At 39.2% G+C, this 19419-nt stretch overlaps 1 protein-coding gene across 1 annotated transcript in view; it reads right to left on the bottom strand.

Moving 5' to 3' along the window:
* Window positions 1-4540: 4540 nt before the first annotated feature.
* The window catches only part of LOC107226033, a 122575-nt gene continuing 107696 nt past the window's right edge, over window positions 4541-19419 (bottom strand). The window contains exons 10-14 of the mRNA XM_046737926.1: window positions 7574-7734; window positions 6857-7347; window positions 6219-6792; window positions 5354-6103; window positions 4541-5268 (exon numbers count right to left, since the gene is read on the bottom strand). Of these exons, the coding sequence (XP_046593882.1) occupies window positions 4722-5268; window positions 5354-6103; window positions 6219-6792; window positions 6857-7347; window positions 7574-7734 (2523 nt within the window). The 3' untranslated portion in view covers window positions 4541-4721. The remainder of the gene's footprint in view (window positions 5269-5353; window positions 6104-6218; window positions 6793-6856; window positions 7348-7573; window positions 7735-19419) is intronic.

Genomic DNA, 19419 nt, shown 5'->3' with positions numbered 1-19419 from the left:
GTGAAAGTTTACGGATGACGGTGAAAATATCGAAACGGCTGCTCATCCGGCTAAGCAAAAAATCTCATGATCAAACTGTCTGACGATAAAAATCAAAATGGCTGCTCATCCGACTAAGCATAAATCAAAATGGCTGCTATCAAAATGGCCGCTCGTCACACAGCAAAATCGGGCGATTATACTGGTGACGTCATTGCAAAAAATCACATTATCACACTGTTTGACGATCAAAATCAAAATGGCTGCTCATCCGACTAAGCAAAAATCAAAATGGCAGCTCGTCTGACGGCAAAATCGAGCGAAAATGCTGGTGACGTCATGCATTGTAACAGCCGGTCGCAATATCATGGGTAAGGCTTATCATTGTGGGGGGGATGACATACCGACTGCCGGTAAGGTGGGGAGGAAGGAGGGAGCCGGTACGCCGCCATTTTTTGAGTTAGAACTGTCATATCCTATCTACTTATGTTTTGACTGAATAAATGAAATCGTACGTATAATTTGAGTTTACTATAAATTATTGCGTGCGAAACTTTATCCAATGAAAAATATCAGACTATCCCATTCCTTCATTCATATTTGAAATTTGTCGCGAGAGGCACATTTCAGATTTGTGTGTGTGACTTCTTGACATGTGCACATTAGACATCTGCATGTGGCTACTAATGTGAGTGTATCATTGTACATTACATTATTTTTGCCAAATTCACGGCCCAACCGTTCATTTCAAATGATATGAAAGAATCATGTTAATTTTTCTCGCTTAAATATCGTAGTGTTGCCGCCCCCCCCCCCCCCCCCCCCCCATTAATATTAGGTGGCACATTCACTCGTGTCGATGTCAAAAACGGTTTTTTCGCTCTCGAACGGAGGTTTTTCATACCGGATTTACCCGTCCCATTTTTTATACATTATTGTAGTTCCGGAAATAGTTCGTAGTGTTGCCGCAAACACCCCCTATCAATATTAGGTGGCACATTCACTTGGTTCACTAGCACGATTGAAGATATACGATTTGTTCGGTTGGGGTGGTTTGCTGTTCTTAGGGCTCTTTTTGGGGGTGAATCGTGATGTTTGACACATTGTTTCATGCTTCAAATATGTAGTTAAGTCTGAGAAGTTCGATAATCCCATTTTTAAAAAACCGTTCGACGAACGATCCAAACTTCAACTAGGTATTGTTTCTTGGTTTTTTTTTTTTTTATTTGAGTAATATTCGAGTTCCAGATGCGTTGCGGCCAGCCGTTAATTTAAAATCATTGAATTGAGGTTCATTTTTCATTTCTGCTATGAAGTATTTTTGTGAGTCTCGCAATGATTATTGAAAGTTTCTGTAGCATCTTCGCGAATAGCACATCGCCATTATTTGAGATTCATATATTCTTTCTGGCGATTAGCGCGGTATGTTAGTAAAGAAGGATTGCGATGAGCGCGTTCGAATAATTTCTTAAGTTTTTGATGTTGTTAATTTGGTTGAGAGTGTGACTCGCGCCACTGGATTTAAGATTCATTCGATATTTTGTTTATCGTCGGTTTCGTTTTTGGAATCGCGAAAAGTGAGTCGAGTATTTTGGTATTTTTTTTTTTTTTGGCATCGGGTCAATTACAGAATATATGGTTCTTTCTTTAACTCCACAAAATTATCCCTTACCTCGTCACGGTACTGAGCTATCTGGCGCAGAAAAGTACAAGCCGAGAATGAGCGCAGCTGACGATTGAGAGGCGTGTCAATTGTGCCAGGCGCCCAACAAAATCTCGCGATATCTTTTGTAAGATCAATTTTTCCAACTCTCATCGCGGGTCGCCAAATTATTGTGCATACAGTAAGTTTTCAGTCACTTTTCCAGGTGGTCAAGTTACAATAAAAATTCGCGTCACAGATAGTAAATTCATTAATGGTTGGAAAACAGTGGGTTGCGCCGTTTTGGTTTTCAACCATCGATATATGCATAATACGTACATTATATAATGTTAATTCTTTTGAATGAGGATTGGGAAATTTTATGAAAAATAATGAGGGCATTTGCTTTCTCTGCATCAACGGTGATGCTCACAGTGATGTTGATTTTATGTAGTGCCAATCAGAGATCCTGAAGTAAGAGTTTGGTGAAATTGGTCGTATTTAAACACAATTCCGAGAATACACCGAGTGATAGGATTTGCTGGATTGACAAAATATATTCACACAAGTTTAATTTTAGTTGTGTCAAGCTTTTGGTATTTCAGTGAACTAAAAATTTATTAGAATAAGTAACGTGTCTACAACAGTTGAAATTAACAATTATGCTGACAAAAATAGTTGGAACATTAATGATGTTTATTAACTTAACTGACAAGTTGTAATATGGTTTTCACATCAAGTCCATTAACACGCGTATTTTGGCAAATAAATTGAAAGGGTTATAACGATATGTGATTAGTTAAAATCAATGAGATAAGGGTAAAACCCAGAGGAAATATCAAATGACTTTTCCACTTTATTACTCACGCCACATTTCATTGATTCAGCAATTGCATGTGGGTGAATTAACAATATAGATTTGGTTTTTCAGTGTTCATATGAATTCAATTATTCTTGTCATTCTGAACAAATAGGTTATTCAGAAAAAGATATAAATATTTCAGTAGAAATCTCAAAAGCATTGAATCGCTTCATATTCACCTGTGTTGCGTTGATGGTTTGATGACCAGGTTTTATGCGAATTTGTTTGGGCAAATTAACATATTAACTTCGTACTGGTCAATGATTTGATTCAATCTACAGGCTTAACAGGAAGGAGATATTTTTTTTCGAAGAAGAATATTTATATTTCTTTGCGAATAATAGAATTATCATTATTTAGGTAGAAAAATTCTCTTAATAAGGGATTGATTTGTGATGAAAGAAATAAGTGCTTCGCCAAGAAAAAGGTTTTAGTATATAATTAACTAAATATATTGAGTTGAACGTTATTTAGCCAGGTGAACTGTATCTGGCTTTTGAATCGATTAAACTTGGGTGAAATGTGAAATTTCATCTAAGCAAGTAAGCGAAAAATATTGGCTGATTCAATCAGCATGCTGCCTCAATATTACATTAATTATCAGTCCAATATTAGTTGAACTGAAATACATACAGGGTGAGGAAAAGTTTGGGTGCATTTCAAAATAGGATTTGGTTAGTCAAGAAATTAACGGAGTACAATTCGAGCGCTATTATGAATTGATTTAGCTATTGCGACGTTCCACAAAAGTACCTAAAAGTGGGAGGCAAAGGAAACTCACTTCAAAAAATACCCCAAAGTGAACAGAATCCTTCTATTCCCACGTAGTTGTTACTGCACTGCACCGAAAGAATAATGCTACTGATGAAAATTAAAACCTTTCATTAAAAAATAGTGAACCTTAAAGTTTGACTTCAAGAAAAATTTTCAAAACCTAGGCAGATCGTCCTAAACAAACCTGACAACTTTTATGTAAAACATCTTGCCTGAGATCCGGATTCTCAGAATTGTCCGTGTTATTGATACTAAGTATACCTTTGACCTTTATTTGACCAGTAGAGGTCAGAACCCCAGACCTTAACACATATCCAAACGTAAAATTTTCCGCTCTTCCCGATTATGGCACCAAAAATGGGAGTTTTCACTGAAAAAATCGAAGTCGATCTCGAAATGACCTTGAAGGTGAAGTTTAAAGTCAGATCAAAGGTCATTGAATCACCTTTAAAAATTATCTGAGATTTACTCTTGGTTATAATTTTTTTTTCACCGAACTCCATAAAATTTCTAGGAGTTTCCATACTGTTTCCGCACCTTGTTCATTTGTTAATTCGTATGTGTATATGTCGGAATAAACAATCAAGCATATAAGCGATAGATTGTCGTAGTAGTTATAAGTGTGCGAATAGGATAGGTAGATAAAGCAAGTGTCTACTATCCAGATCCGGTTCGGAGTGTGGCGTTTGGCAAATAGTTGTAGACGTGTTGTCTTCGATATACAATTATACACTTACAATTTAAGTATAGCCTACGCACATGTAGATGCTGTATTTCATGTGTTGCACTTGCTGTAAATACTATAGATACTACAATTTGGTTTTTAACCCCCGATATTAAATTTGGCAATCTTGTATTGTACCGGACTAATTGTTTAGTTACTTCAAACGTGTTTTTGTAGATTCGCTGAATTATAATTTTTTGTCGTCGACTGTTTATTAGTTTGAACTAAAACGCCATATGGCACACTGAATCAAATGTATTTATGAAGTCAATCAAATATAAATTCGTAGATGTTCTCTTCTTTTTGATTCTAACGTAACCCATGGTTATCGTTACGTTTTTGTATATTTGAAATTTGACTGCCAGATTCAGTTGATTCAATAAAAATTCCAATTTTCGGGTAACGATAACCGTTTGCGCTTTTTCAAGCAATATTTGTTTAACTTAAGAAATCCTTTTTCACGATGAACGGACAGCATATTATTTTCGCCCTAATAATCTTACGGTGCATGGTTTGCATCTGTTTCAAATGAGTTCGAATGAAAATTAAAAATGGCTGAATCCTTCGTTTTCCTTTATTTTGGTAAGATTGCCAAACGAATCAAAATTTGAAACTAAGTCTACCAGACTATTGTTTGAGAGTTTTTAATGCCAATCGGTCAAAAAACCTTATCAATCAGTGAAGTATGAGAACTGTTACATGTTACTGATAAATACTTCGTTTGCAACACAATTCTGAATTCACAGTGAAATATTCCATATAGGAACTATGATGAGTAAGGATGAAATGTAAGTAGTCACTGCTGCTGATGCTGAATCTTCAGTAGTATTCTCTTCAGAATAATCAGGTTCAGTCTCTGGTTCTGGTTTGTCTGTCGCCATAGTCGGCAGTATTGTTGGTGTTTTAGTCGAGGATTCCACGGTTGTACTAGGAACTGTAGTAGTATTGGCAGTAGTAGAGATAATCAAAGTTGTTGAAGTGGCCGAAGTTTCTGTTGAAGGTATTAGAGTTGTACTGAAAGCGTTCATAGTCGTACTGAAAGTGGTCGTAGTAGAGGTAGAAGGCGTCGTATTGAGCGGTGGTATAGTAGTTGGAGGCTCTGATTCCGTGTGAACTGGCGTTGGTGAAGTTGTAGGTGTCTCTGTTGAAAGTTCCACTGTGGTACTAGGCATATCTGCTACTGTCGTTGTTGTTATCGATACTGTAGTAGTTTCAGGCACTTCTGAGTTACAAAGTACAACGGCTGCGTTGGCTGACAACGAAACTGACATAATATTGACAATAGTCCTGAAACAGTAAAATGAAATTGAAAATATTTTATAACTGGTGTTTAAACCAATGTTGAAGATCTTGAACAACAGCTTGTAATTACCCAGTAGATATAACTGCGTTTGCACTGGCTAAGCAAACTCGCATTCCCTCGGATGGAAGACCGGAAAATTGAGAAAAATTCACGCTTACAGTTACCAGTCCCAGATTAATAGCAACCGCGTATACAGGTTCATCTTGCAGTTGACGAATAAAGACCAAGACGCTGTTATTATTTAGGGCCCAGATATGAGTAGCGCCACGTTTAATAGTTTGACTTTGCTTCAGCTTCAATATAGACTTATAAGTGTTGAAATTGCTTCGCTCTGCTGCTATTTGGGCGATAAGATTTCTGGTGACATAATTGCTATTCATTGGTAACCACGTCGATTCGTTTGTTGAAAATCCACCAGAAGTTGAATTATCCCAGTGGTACGGAGTTCTCGCAGGGTCACGCGTGAAGAGACTGTATCGATCGGGTCCAGCATTGATCGCATAAGGATCTTGAGTGTCAGCAAAAGAAATCTCAGTATCTAGGAGAGCTAATTCTTCGCCCATGTAGGTAAACGCAGTTCCAGGTAGAAGGTGCAACATGTTCAGACCATCAACTCGATTAGTGCCGAAGCGGGAAGCGGGTCGTCTTTCATCATGGTTCCCAAGAATCCAGTTCGAAGTTCCATTCTCGGGCAACGTTGCGAACCAGCTTGTCAGCACTTGAATGTAGTCCGACGCCAGCGACGGCTGCCCCAATTTTGCTATGAGGCCAAAGTTTAACGGTAGGTGAGCTCCTTGGTGAGTTTGATTGCCAAAGTACCTAACAAGTGAATAAAATATTAAGATGGTGCTTGCAGATTGGTCAAGCATCAACAAACATTAGTCATTTAATTAGATAGTAAATTTTCTTAATAAATTCATATTTTTATTGTCACCTCGCTACAACATCCTGACTGGCAGCTGAGTCAGTGACGAGAACACGAGTTTGAACATCCAATTGTGCAGTGTATTCATCAAGAAGAGTTCGCCATTGATAGACAATGTCAATGGTTTCGTCTAGATCAGTCGTGTAAATATGTTGAAGATATTCATAATCCGTTTCCAAGACATTGGGTCCAGGACTCTCATTGAGAGGTTCGTCTGGAAAATGTACGTCCTCGAAAATGTGAGCAACGGAACTAACTCGAAACCCATCGACACCTTGGTCAAGCCAAAACCTAAGGACGTTTGTGATTTCGCTCACTACAGCAGGGTTGCGGAAGTTCAAGTCCGCTTGGCTTGTGTCGAACTGGTGAAGGTAGTATTGTTGCCTCTGTTCATTCCATGACCAAGCAGAACCACCGAATACGCTCAGCCAGTTATTTGGAGGTTGAATTCCGTTGTCCAAAGTAATTCCATCTCTCCACACGTAGTAATCTGTGTAGGGTTCGATCCGCGCTACGGAGTTTTGGAACCAGACATGTTCATTGCTGGAGTGGTTCGGGACAAAGTCGATGATCACTCTTATTTCTGTAAATAGAAATTGATCAGATAATAAACCAGGTGAGGTTGCAAAAACAAAAAAAAACACTACCTTTATTGTGGGCTTCTTGTATTAGTTCTGCAAAATCGTCAAGTGTTCCAAAAATTGGGTCCACGGCAGTGAAGTTTGAAATATCAAAACCACCGTCAACTTGCGGTGACGCTAATAGCGAATTCAGCCAGATCGCTGTAACTCCAGTATCACTCAGGTGCTCTAGTCGAGAAATGATACCTTGCAAATCACCAACGCCATCACCGTTACTGTCTTGAAATGATTTTGGATATATTTGGTATACAGCGGCTTCTTGCCACCAATCCAAATTGCCGGTGATTTCACCGCTCACGAGAATAGGTCTATCAGGGATTGTGGGAAATATAGGTGTGGACGTTGCTGTTTCAGTTACCGTTTCTGTCGATGTAATACTTGGAGTCGTAATGGTGTCAAGTGTCGAGAGCTGTTGTGTGGTATCTTCAATCTGGCGCGTGCTCAACACAAGTGCTGCATTGGCCGATAAGGGCACAGCACTTATGTTAACGGTAGAACTGAAATAATTTGCAAGCACAAGGATTGATTGGTGACTCAAAGCTCTGGTACAGTTAAGATTAATCTTTCTCGTGAAGTTTTCATGTATTATTTAAAATATTTGAAAGGCATTATCTCAAGAATAAATTTCAAGTGAAACAATGAATAACTGAGCATCACAAGTATGTCGGTACAACATATACACTCTGAGATCATATGATCTGTCATAAACAATGTTTTCCTCACCCGGTATTGATCACGGAGTTGGCACTCGCTAGGAAAACATAGACGTCTTCGTTAACAAATGTCTCCAGATTAGACAAATCTACTATAAGCTGTCCAAGGCCCAAGTTGATAATGACGGCATAGCGTTCACCGCTCAAAATTTCTCTCGTGAAGGCCAAAACCTGAAAGCATTTCTGAAGTAAGGCGTCTACTAATAAATCATCACACACTGGCATTCGAATAAATATAGTAGGGGGTCCCTATAGTTAGTGCTGAATACCAGGTCATAAATTAATTCGCTTAATAGTAATTATATAGTACGTAAAAATAATTTACAGGGCTAATGGCAATGTGTCGTTAGTACGTACACAGGAGCGGTTTTGAGCCGATCTGCTTACCCTCTCGGTAAGCTCTGGGCGTTTGAGTTCTAGGACATGATGACATAGTACCACCCGTGCCAGTCTGATTCCCCTACACTCCGCCCCCCTTTTAAGCTTCAAATTTCTGATTTCTTTCTCGACGGGTGATTGAATTTAGGATTTTCCCCTGCGGCTGGTTAAGTTTCAACATAACTGATTTCAAGCAGTTGACGCATAACCCTACTTACACAATGCAGCTGTCTATATTTTCCAACTCAGTATAATGTCGATAATTGCTGAAAAAAAACTTAGAGAACGAATAGCGATATCGAAATCAGTCGGCATTACGACTTTCTCATTTGCGACGCTAACTCTCGAATTAATAATGTAGGAGATATCTGAGGTAGCTAGTGATGTGATGTGTCCCTATATGCTTATGCAGTTTATCCCGTACGTCATCGATGGAGCTTAATGCGAACATCAAGATAAATACTCTTCGTGAAAAAGTAATGTCTTTGGCCTGCATTTCCTTTAAACTACCTAATTCACTGTGAAGGCGGAATGATTTTTCGATATTACTGATGCACTTTTTCGAATAGCATTTTTTCACCCGTTGCACGTTTCAAAAGGCGCAGCGGTATGTTGTTGGACCGTACCCACCACGATCACTGTGCTATTGCGCCACTTGCATATTATATGGTCTAGTTTGTCCAGTGGTGGAGGAGGGATGTGTAAATCCTCCATGTTTATGATTGTTTTCGCATTACAAAAGATCACCATCAACCATACTTCCTTCTCCTTCACCTTACATATACGTAACTCGCATATCTCACGACTACTGGCGCAATCTTCTGCACCTTGTCGTAACCTTTTATTCCAGAATCCCACAGTATTCCGTGGTAATTGTGTGTTAACCAAACATTAGTAGCTGCATAATTGACGGTAGATCCACCCCAGCAAAGATTAATCTGAAGAGAATGCGTGCCAAACAAGGTCTGTTTATGTTGTGTGACGTGGTATTTCATATCCCATCACATGGGCTATTATAATGTACCCTCTACAGAACAACACATAAACAGCGAAGGCACGTCTGAGGCCAATATTCCAGAAAGAACGACTAGGTAATTTTAGATTAGATTTTTTACATTAAGCTAATACCTGTCTATTTTCTATGCTTCGTACCGCACGACAAGAGCACCCGCCGAGAACATCGCTTCGAAAGAACCATATATGGCAAGACAGAGATCACGGACCGGGTCAACAACCTCCTACCGGCAGCCAGAGGACAGATTATCGCAACCTAACTCCAGGTGGATGCCTGCAAGGATTGAGAACAGAGTCATGCTTGGTACCAAGTGCAAGGTGCCAATACAGACCTCCAATGACCGGACTTATCGGCCAGGAGCCGAACCACCCAGATTACCGCTACAGCCGCTTGGATGCGTCGATGACGAATACGCGAACCGTCAACGACATTTATCAGCCAGGAGCTGAAGTAACCCTAACGCCTATTTCGCCGTCAGCCATCAAGTAGGGGTATTTTTGGCTGATGCACATGTCTCATCGAAGGATCGCAGCGTGGCCGTCAAACCCCAGTAGCTGGAGATGGGCTCTGTCAGACTGATGAGTTTTCGATGAGCGGCCCGTGTGGTAATCATCACCACCAGGAAGTCTCGGTACGGTGGTGCCGTAGGGCGAGTACCAAGCTGCGACACCGGAGAAATGGACTGCGCGGGGAATACCAGCATAGCGAGGAGCACTACTACTATCGATACCGCAACATGAAGTAAGATCATCATTTACCGCCAAGATCTATTCCCGCATCGATACCGCAGTATCGTGAGGGGTACATCGTCATCACCTCTCTCGCGCGTAGCGCGGGGCAGCCGACGGCAACCCCCCCCCCCCCTCTACATATCGCTCAATGGGTCGATAAATTCACATATGTCAACGAAGGAGCCGATGGACTACCGCCCGTCTTACCTGTTGACCCGACTCACGTAACCTGCTAGCCCGATTGCGATCATCCAGAACAAGGATAGGATCATGTGACGACAGCACGCAGGCAAAATCAACCGGGATCACGAGAATCATCCCGCGACCCGGGACACTCTACGTCCAGTGCTTATCATCTATTGACGTGTTTTCGCTATTGGCTAGTGTTGCGTTACCGCATTTTCAGCAGCCTGTTCCCTTCCGTTTGATTTGTTCTATTTTTTTCTCTCTTCTATTGACGTAAGTGAGGTTTTCTTTGTTATATTGTAAAGCCCGAAGCATTTTATCGTATCTATATCTTTTACCTATTTTCTCTCTTATCTTTTCTCGCAGCTTGCGCTGTGTGGGCCACATGGGCTCGTCCTTTATCATATATCTTGTCTAATACCGCAAATAACTTTGCGACAAGTTAGCTTATTTATTTAATTTGTAGTGACTATTGCTTCCTTTCTTAATATAATATCGCTGAATTGCAGAGTTTTGCTATCGCTTTGCTTCTGATTCCATGAAAATTATCCAATTACCTGTTTTATTTGAATAGCTGACTATTATTCTTTCGAATGATCCGAAAATTAATTAGTTTATATTGTAACGTGGCATTTCGGTCAGGCCTGCCCGTTACAAGAGACTCCCTGAACCCTGGGCGGAATCCAGGAATTAGGGGTTCAAAAATCGAGTAGAGAAAGAATCCTAAAGAGCGCCAGAACTGGAGTCACGCACCCGGGCTTCAACAGGGACGAAATCGCGCATTACGAATAAGATATTACAGGCTTTTGTTTTTATTTTTTTTTGTCGAGTACACCGGCTACCAGCCAGCGACCAACTTCGACACCGAGGATATTTCGAGGCAAGGCGAAACCGCGGAGATCTCGCGGGAAGGGTACCGAGGCTGCGGAGGGGGAGACAACGCAGATCCCTGCAGCGCAGGAATCCAAGGCGGAAGCGATTCCCGCTGGCGGCCGGCGCGCCGCAGCCTCCCCGCTCCCCCCGCCTACGCCCAACCGTGGCAGCCGCGGGAGACTAGCGAGCAACGAGGGAGCACCACCCCGCCCAACCCCAGGACCCCGCAGAGCGGCGCAGGAGACAACATTGCGATCTAGCCCTAAGTTCTGCGCCGCGTAGCGACGATAGGTGCGCGTCAAGTTGCGCAATCCCCAAAATCGATGGCAGATCGATTGTTGCGCATTCTTAGGGTTATGACGTCACGAAGGATTCGCGGGACGAGATCGGCGTTGCGGCCGATCGGCCAGAAGAGCTCACTCTAGTTCTGGCGACGATCGGGAGTAGGGAGAGCTTGTTCTCGCGTAGAATTTTTTTTGGTTGAGTGTGACGAGTAGCGTGGGTATTTGCGAAGCAGAATGGAGGAACACCGTCACGAGGGAGTAGGCTGCTTTGTGGCTTGGATGTGGAGCGGTAAGCGCTGCTAATATTCTTGCGAGAGAATTTCGAGGGATATTAAATAAAGGCTTGCCGAGGAACGGATAGCCATAGAGGATTTGCATTAACGACAGTACTCGAGATTCTTTAGCCGATAAATCTGCTTGGTGGCCGTAGCCTGAGTTACGCGTAATAAAGTAGCACCAATTTCGGGTGATCGAGAAGTTCGAGTCGAGTCACGGGTTGAGCCGAGACGCGGTCGTCTCGAATCTGCGTGTAATCAAATTCTGTTACACGGGGTCACGTCAATTTATTACGATACCATCTCATTTCTCGTGTAGGTCGCGAACAGTCTAACGGGGAGCGTTCGAATTCGCGACTGCGTCCCGCCGTCGCAGAGAAAGTGAAGCTCGGGTGCGCGCTAATAAAAATAGGCGTTCCTAGAGGAGGGTCGTGGGTGCCGCGACGAGCCTAGCCTCCGTTTAGTTTTTTTGTTTTGGCATAATCAGTTGGTATTAAGTTGGCGATTAGCGCCGTTTTGTAGAGGACGATCGCGAGCAGCGCGTCGCGTCCGATTTTGCTTTTGGTTTCTTTTAGTGTGTGAATTAGCGGTCACGAGTAGTATAGTGACCAGCGCACGTAGGCCGTAGAGGTCTTCGGGATCCCTTCATATTTTTGTTTTCTCTTTTTTTTTTTCTCTTCTTCTTGATTGATTATTTTGTTTGCTCGTTCTTTTTTTTTGTAAGCTAAGCGCTTGCGTTTGGGATCGCGAGGACAAGCGTCCGCAGTATTGTTATTATTTTTAATTTTTTTTGTATTATCACTATTTTGAAATATACTGTTTAACTTTCTCGCTGCTTTGTGAAATAACTTGTCAACGTACGTGTGGCGTATCTCTCTCTACCCAAAAATTACCCCTCCCCTCTCCGCGGTACTGAGCTACCGAGCGTATGGTCGCGGTATATCGTATTACCGGTTTCGAGGCGTGTTGACCACGCCAGGCGCCCAACAAATTTCGCGGTCTTATTGCAGGTTCAGGGGACATCGTGGACGCCGAATTATTGTGCACGCGGTAAGTTCTCGGTCATTTTCTCCGAGTGACCGAGGTGCAGAAAAATCCACGTCACAATATATATTTTCTCAGTTTGTTTTATTTTCAATATCTTATCTCGATCATTTACCATAATTTCTATTACCTAGTCGATATCTTTTTGTCTGATTCGATTCATTTGCCTTGCTATCGATTGCTATTGAGTAATTAGTATCGCAAATATAATTTCATGATAAATATAATATGTAAGATGTCGTTCTCGGAACCTGGAGTATTGCACCGTGGTGAGTAACATCTTTCTAGTTAATTCTCGCTTCTTTTATCGCTGGCACGTAGTTTGTCCGTAATTCTTCTCGCTTGTAATACTCGTACATCGCAATATCGTACCGTTCGTATAATTTCTTTTCGTAATACGTTAGGGATATCTGTATCTTTCCTATATCTTACAGTTAGTATTTCATATCTATCGCATATACTGGGACAATCTCTGGAAACTATACAGTCAATGCGCATGCACGAATTTTATCGGCTGCTCGGGCAGGCTAGTCACTCCGAGTTTCAGCTGTCAAATTCTGTTTCTGGCGGCAACGTAGTCATACGAATTTTTGAGGTTAGAATCTCAAACAGTCGAGGTAGTGACTGGAAAAGCTGATTCTTCAAAGAACGATCGAAACTTGATACTAATGCTCTCTGAAAATTGGCTTTATTCGACTGAAATGAGAAATCTGTTTAAATGTTGGGTGCTTCGAAGAAACGCAGACGGTAGGTGGGAACACTTTATTTGATTACTTTTATTATTTCGTCCATTAGAAATAACAATGAAATTTTTTTCTATCAACAGGTGATACGGCCAAAATAATCACATCTCTAATATTCACTGTTATCTGCCTATTCAATTTATCACACGTAGAAAGATCATCGCCACTTTCAAGCAGCTAAGCAACTTTCTCACTCTCTTATGGTTTCAGGCGGTAATATTGAATTTCATCACTTTTGAAGATGAGACATTAAACCGAGCGCTCAAGAAAATTAAATATCTCACTATCTGTAATAGAACTGTGAATTTTTTTTTTCTGGAAAATAGTTCAAAAAAATTTACAAATAGTCGATAGTCAATGTATTTTTTCCGATTAATAAATTATTGCTTCTACTATTGAAAATAATTCAATGATTATCAGAGTTCATTTCGCAAATTTTCAATATAATTTGATCAAATGAATGAAGGGAAACCAATACTCAAAATACAAATTCAAGTAATATCAGACTTATTAAAATGATTTCTGTATTTCATGTTAGTGAGGTTCGAAACAAACAAGATCTAATCGGAAGCGTAAAACTCAGGAACGTAGATCATATCCTGTGACACAAGTTGAAAATCAACTTTCTCAAAATGCGCCTTAACGTCACAATTAGCTTCAAGGACAATCATGTTGTAGAGTAATGTCAGAACATTATTACGAGGATATTGACTTATTGGATTCAAGATTGTGTCCCTTGTCCCATCAAAATAAATGAATACTGATTTTCAACGAAGTTCATGAAGATTTTTCTCCAAATAATGTAATCCGATACAATATCTTGTTCATAGTCCTCCGAACATCACCTTGTGACAAGGATATTTGGAAAGAGTCTCTGTGTTGCAAAAACCATTATAAAATTTTTGGTTTTAAATTCGTGCCAATGAATAACTTCTGCGTTTCAGGTTCCATTTCCAATCTTAGGATGACATTTGTTTTGTTCTAGACAATCCTAACATGAAATGGAGAAATAATTGCGGTAAATGGATATTCACAAGCTTTCAGTCTTAGCGTAGGACCCTGTGAAGAGTGTAAAATTGAATTTGGTTCTAAGATATCGATAAATTGCATTGTACTAAAAAAGTTGACGAGTGAGTAAATCCTATAGCAGACCAAGTGATTAATTGCAAAGGAACGTGTACTAGTAAGTGAATGCATTCTTCACACTTCACTGGGGTTCCACGAGACCGAAGCACGGGTGATGACTGCAACTAGCTAGCCAGATGACACCATCAACCAAGATTAACTTTAAATACATTTTTAACTGAAGTTATTTAACATTTCTAGATTTGGATTGGTTCAGTTTGTCTAGCAAAATTCAACCCTACAGTCAAATTGAGGACTTGAAAGACTATTTATCAAAATTTAATGCCAAAGAGAGTAAAAGTAAGTTTCAGAATAAGGTACCAAATTAAATGGTATAAAATTTGAAATAATGCTGGTCAATGATAATGCTTAAATTACAGTGTTGCACAGAGTGATTCCTCGGTATAATGAATTGGCAGCAACGGTTAAGTAACAAACTTATCGCTTTGGGCTGGATCAAAGCAAAATGATGAGATATTTAGCCACTATGATCTGTAGTGTATCCCGCTCTTCAATTTTGCCTCAACTGATGTTAAGAAGGTGGCGATGGCCTGATGAAATTCACTCTGGCACCTGATGTCTGACGGAACAACCAGGTTCGATGGTTATAATGATTGCACCGCTCAAGAAACCAGGATCCTTGCCACCTAAATGTTTTGACCATCAGGTAAGGCATAATTTTCCTCGTGTTAATCAAAGTTTAAACTTTGAGCCTGCTGAAAACAAAAACTAATTTTATTATTGAATCCATGTTAAAATATTGCAATAGAAAAGATCACGGAATTAGAAATTTACTTACATGCTTCCATGCCTGACAATTTGAATCCCGCTTGACGATGAATTATTCCGTACCTGAAAACATTGGAAGCTATTATTATCAGACAGGAGCTTTTGATAGTTTTGGATACAACTACTTTCCGATAAAATGCACAAAACAAATCGTGAATGAAACGCATTTTTAATTTTATGTGAATAAAGAATCTGTTCACAATTAACGTTGTTTTTACTTACCTACCTCTGTTTTTCCAGACTCCCACTTGTTAATGACATTTCACATCGAATTTCAGATTTTTTATTTATATAAATAACATCCAATTTCTGTATCATTTGATATTTGCTCTTCCATTGAATGCTTTATTGCGTCGGTTAAATATTTTCCGATATCGACCACGGTATTGCTGAACGGTACTGTTCTTCTTGGACAATTCACGTTACATAAAAATAAACAGCAACATAACCTCAATCCGCGGTTTTATGCGCGAGAGATTTACAGCTCCTGAGTATTGTCTCATTTTGAGTACGTTGGCCCCCTGCTCAGCAGACAAAAAGATCGCCGCGGGGCGATTTCACCGGCCTATGAGATTGAATTATTTGGCGCATGCGCATTGACTGTATAGTTTCTAGAGATTGTCCCGGTATTTCAAGCTAGACATTACGTATTACTTTGTTTTTTTTATTATAATTTTTGATTCCAGAATATTGTATCGAGTATCTTGTTTCCCTCAATTCGGATTACAGTAGAACCTCGATTATCCTAACCAATTGGAACCGAGACTAGTTCGGATAATCAAAAGTTCGGATAATCGAAACATGGGTTTTTTAGGACTAGATCATAAACATCACTTTTTGCATAAAAACAGTACATACATATATATTAAAATTTGACATATATATATATATTAACTTTGAAATATATATATTAGTGTTCAAGAAAAAAAAATTTAGATTTTTCTTAACGCTACCCGATAAAATGCCTGTTTGGGACCTAAAAAATAATCTCTCAAAATTTGAGCCACGTAGCTTATGCGTAAGAACTGGCGCAAATGATTTTTCTTTTTTTTTTTCACTTTTTCCTAAAAATCTCCCAAAATATAACATACATGACAAAAAGTCTAAGAAAATCTTTTTTATGAAATTCAATTTACCGTGAAAAAAGTCTTTTGTGATTTTTTCATATATTGCGTATTCATCAAGATATTTACAAAATGCAAAATTACAACGTCAAATATTGACTTTTCTTTTTCAAAACAATATTTTGTTTTTTCAATCTACTTCAGATCTCATATGTTAATTTTCTATTCTCAATAAAAAAAGAAATTTCATATCGAATCCCAAATTTTGTTGATCGGCTCTGAATTGACAAAAATTGACAACGTTCGGATAATTGAGCGTTTGGGTAAACTAAGTCATTGTTCGGATAATTGAGGGTTCGGCTGATCGAGGTTCGGATAATCGAGGTTCTACTGTATTATTATTTCACTAGATTGAATTTATGAACCTCTGATTTAACTTAGATATTATCTGATTGACTTTTAATTCTTTTTTCTTTTCGTTACTCCTAATATTTCTGAATTTCTTCACTATTTGTAATATTACCTGCTTCAACTGTATATTACCTTGACTATTTTTCTTTATTGCGATATTACTATTCTCTCGCTATCTCATTCTATTGTCGCTTACATTGGTACCCTAATTTAAGAACCTTAAATTGTGGATTGCATGCCAGCCTACCTTGATTGACCTATTTTGTAAATCTTGCTGAATGTATTTCAATTAATAGTATCGCGAACGTATGCATTCCTATCGCTTATCACATCTCTCGTCTCGTTAATCTGTTAATTCTCACTTATACCTTTTCTCTGGATGTATTTGAGTTTCTTTCATGATTTAATTGTATCTGAATGTCTTGCATCGCTCACGTGTAATTATTATCGCTCACCTTTTGTCAATATATTCGATACTATTACCATTATCTATCTGATTGTGTTGATCTGTTGGATAAGACCCCTCCCCTCTACCATTATCTTGTCTACACTGAGCCAGCTGTGCAAACCATCGTAGAACCTGAACGTTTCTTCTCTTGTCTTTTCTGTAATTATCTTATATCTAACGCTACCGTGTCTGGCGCCCAATAATAATATCTTTATCGTTAATTATCTTATTAATCAGATCAGTACCTGCGCCGTAGGGTAACCGGACTTTAGCCCTCACAATTATTATTAAAAACAAAAATTCAAATAAAAGAAATCCTGGTTACAGTTGATGGCGACGAGTTCCTTGGGTATGAGTTTCTTGCTGTGGCTCATAAAATTTTGCACATCTATACATTTCCATAGTGTAGGAGGGATGTTGCAATTGCGTTAATTTTCTAGTGTTAATACGGGTAGAACATTGACTATTCAACTTTCTTCGTGCTCGCTTTTATTCCCACGCACAAGAATTTTCATGATAAAGTGAAGGGGTTAAAAAGATTACGGATCCATTAGCGGCACAACATCAAATACAACACTTGCTGTGAAAACATGCAATTCTGGGAACAATATCTATATTCTATATGTTGGACAACTTGACACATCTATTATACGAAGATCTACAATTATTAACTTCTTTCCCCGAGATATTTCAGACAAAGATATTTTTCGAATGCTGCCGCACGCATTTCCACGAATTGATGTCCATCCTAATGTAAAATGCTTACGAATCTTGTTGGAAGGAAGATTTTGGATTGTTCGTTAGGCGCGAGCAGAATACACGAACCATATCTAGTGTTGACGAGTCTTATAGTAGGGGAGCCCAAGAGGCTAAATGGGATGTTATTTTTGCGTTGCGGGAACCTATTGGATTGTGAAGATTAGATACTAAAAAGAAAAAAAGTTCATATGATATATGCCCTTTCACTGCCGGGGGAAGTGCGTACTAATTTTCAAAAATGTAAAAAAAATTTATAACCAAGAAATACTAGAGTGCGTCAGACATTAGTATCGTATACGCCCTATATGCTTCTGGTAACAAAGAAATATTAATCTGCCGGCTTACAAGTCGGGGGTGGCAGCATGAAGGGATAGAAAATGAAAAAAAAAAATTTATTCAAGTTTATCGGATAGTCAAGAGGAATGTTAAGTGACCTCTAAAACGTATTATATTCAAAAGACTGACGATTTGGATGCAGTCAGAACTCACAGTCGATTTTCGAAAATGTAAAAAAAATCGTGACCTCGAAATACTCGAGCTCATCAGATTTATATGCAGACGGTTCAGCTTGATGTCCTTGTTGTGCTAACCTAGAATCTGACAATTATGTAGAGAAATTTCGTTGTTCTGACAGTTTAAAAAAAAATTGTTAATCTTTTTTTTTGTTATTGAATGGAATAATTACAATGAACAGAACATAATATATAATGTAAAATATATATATATATATATATATATATATATATATATATATATATATATATATATATATATATACGATATATATATATGTCGGCGCAAGAAGCCGGCAGCCTCAGCGCTTGACACTTGTAACTGTCGTACTACTTTTGTTTTGATTTAGACCACACAAGTATTGTTATTAAGTTTCGGTCTTTGTAATCTAGCAGGGTGGGTAAGGTACCTAACTTTAATCCTATAGTTTACCTTGGGGAAGTCGAGAGACGAGAGAGCAGTGATAGTCAGAGGCTCGAGCGTGAAGGACCGAGAACGTCTCGAAATCCCCAGACACCTACCCGCTGCTACATTAGTGTTAGTTTTGTTTTGAAGAGTAAAAGAAGAGATAATCTGAAATCATGAGTGACTCTCCCGATCACCTCTATCACCCATTAATACCTCCGACATATATATGTAAAATTTTACCATTTATTTATAAGAAAATGGTCCGAGAGAGTGAGAAATAGAGAAAGAGTGCGACGGGGAGAGAGGCGCGGAGTGGGAAATACATAGTTCCCAGCACCTGCACGTACCTCACTTTATTAATAATTTAAGCTTTTTCACTTTGTAGAAACCGGTATATTATGTTATATCCGTAATCCTTACATGATTTCTTTCAAAATAAAAAATAAATTTAACCGCGCTCGAATACTTCCAGGTGACATTTTTTTTTTGCAAACTAGTGACTCGCTTATTTTCTTATATCATGGTCATATCGTCAGAATATTGAAATTTCCACTTTTCTGCATTTAATTAACTTACCTTCTGTCAATCTGACGAGCTCGAATTAAATCAAGGATGGATTTTTTTTTACTAATCTGATTGGCTGCCTCAGACGCACCCTTGTATATTAAGGGTTCATATATGGTGGTCGTTCATAACAGGGTGCAAGGTTTCTTCCCTTATGTTTTTCTTCCCGGCTTAAATAAAACCCAAAATCCCCGCTTGGGCTCCCCTACTATTATAAATGTTATGTCGTACACTACCCCAATTTCC

This window comes from Neodiprion lecontei, chromosome 4 (assembly GCF_021901455.1).
Source record: "Neodiprion lecontei isolate iyNeoLeco1 chromosome 4, iyNeoLeco1.1, whole genome shotgun sequence".
Classification (NCBI taxonomy): Eukaryota; Metazoa; Arthropoda; class Insecta; order Hymenoptera; family Diprionidae; genus Neodiprion; species Neodiprion lecontei.
This window is presented reverse-complemented; position numbering and strand designations above follow the sequence as displayed.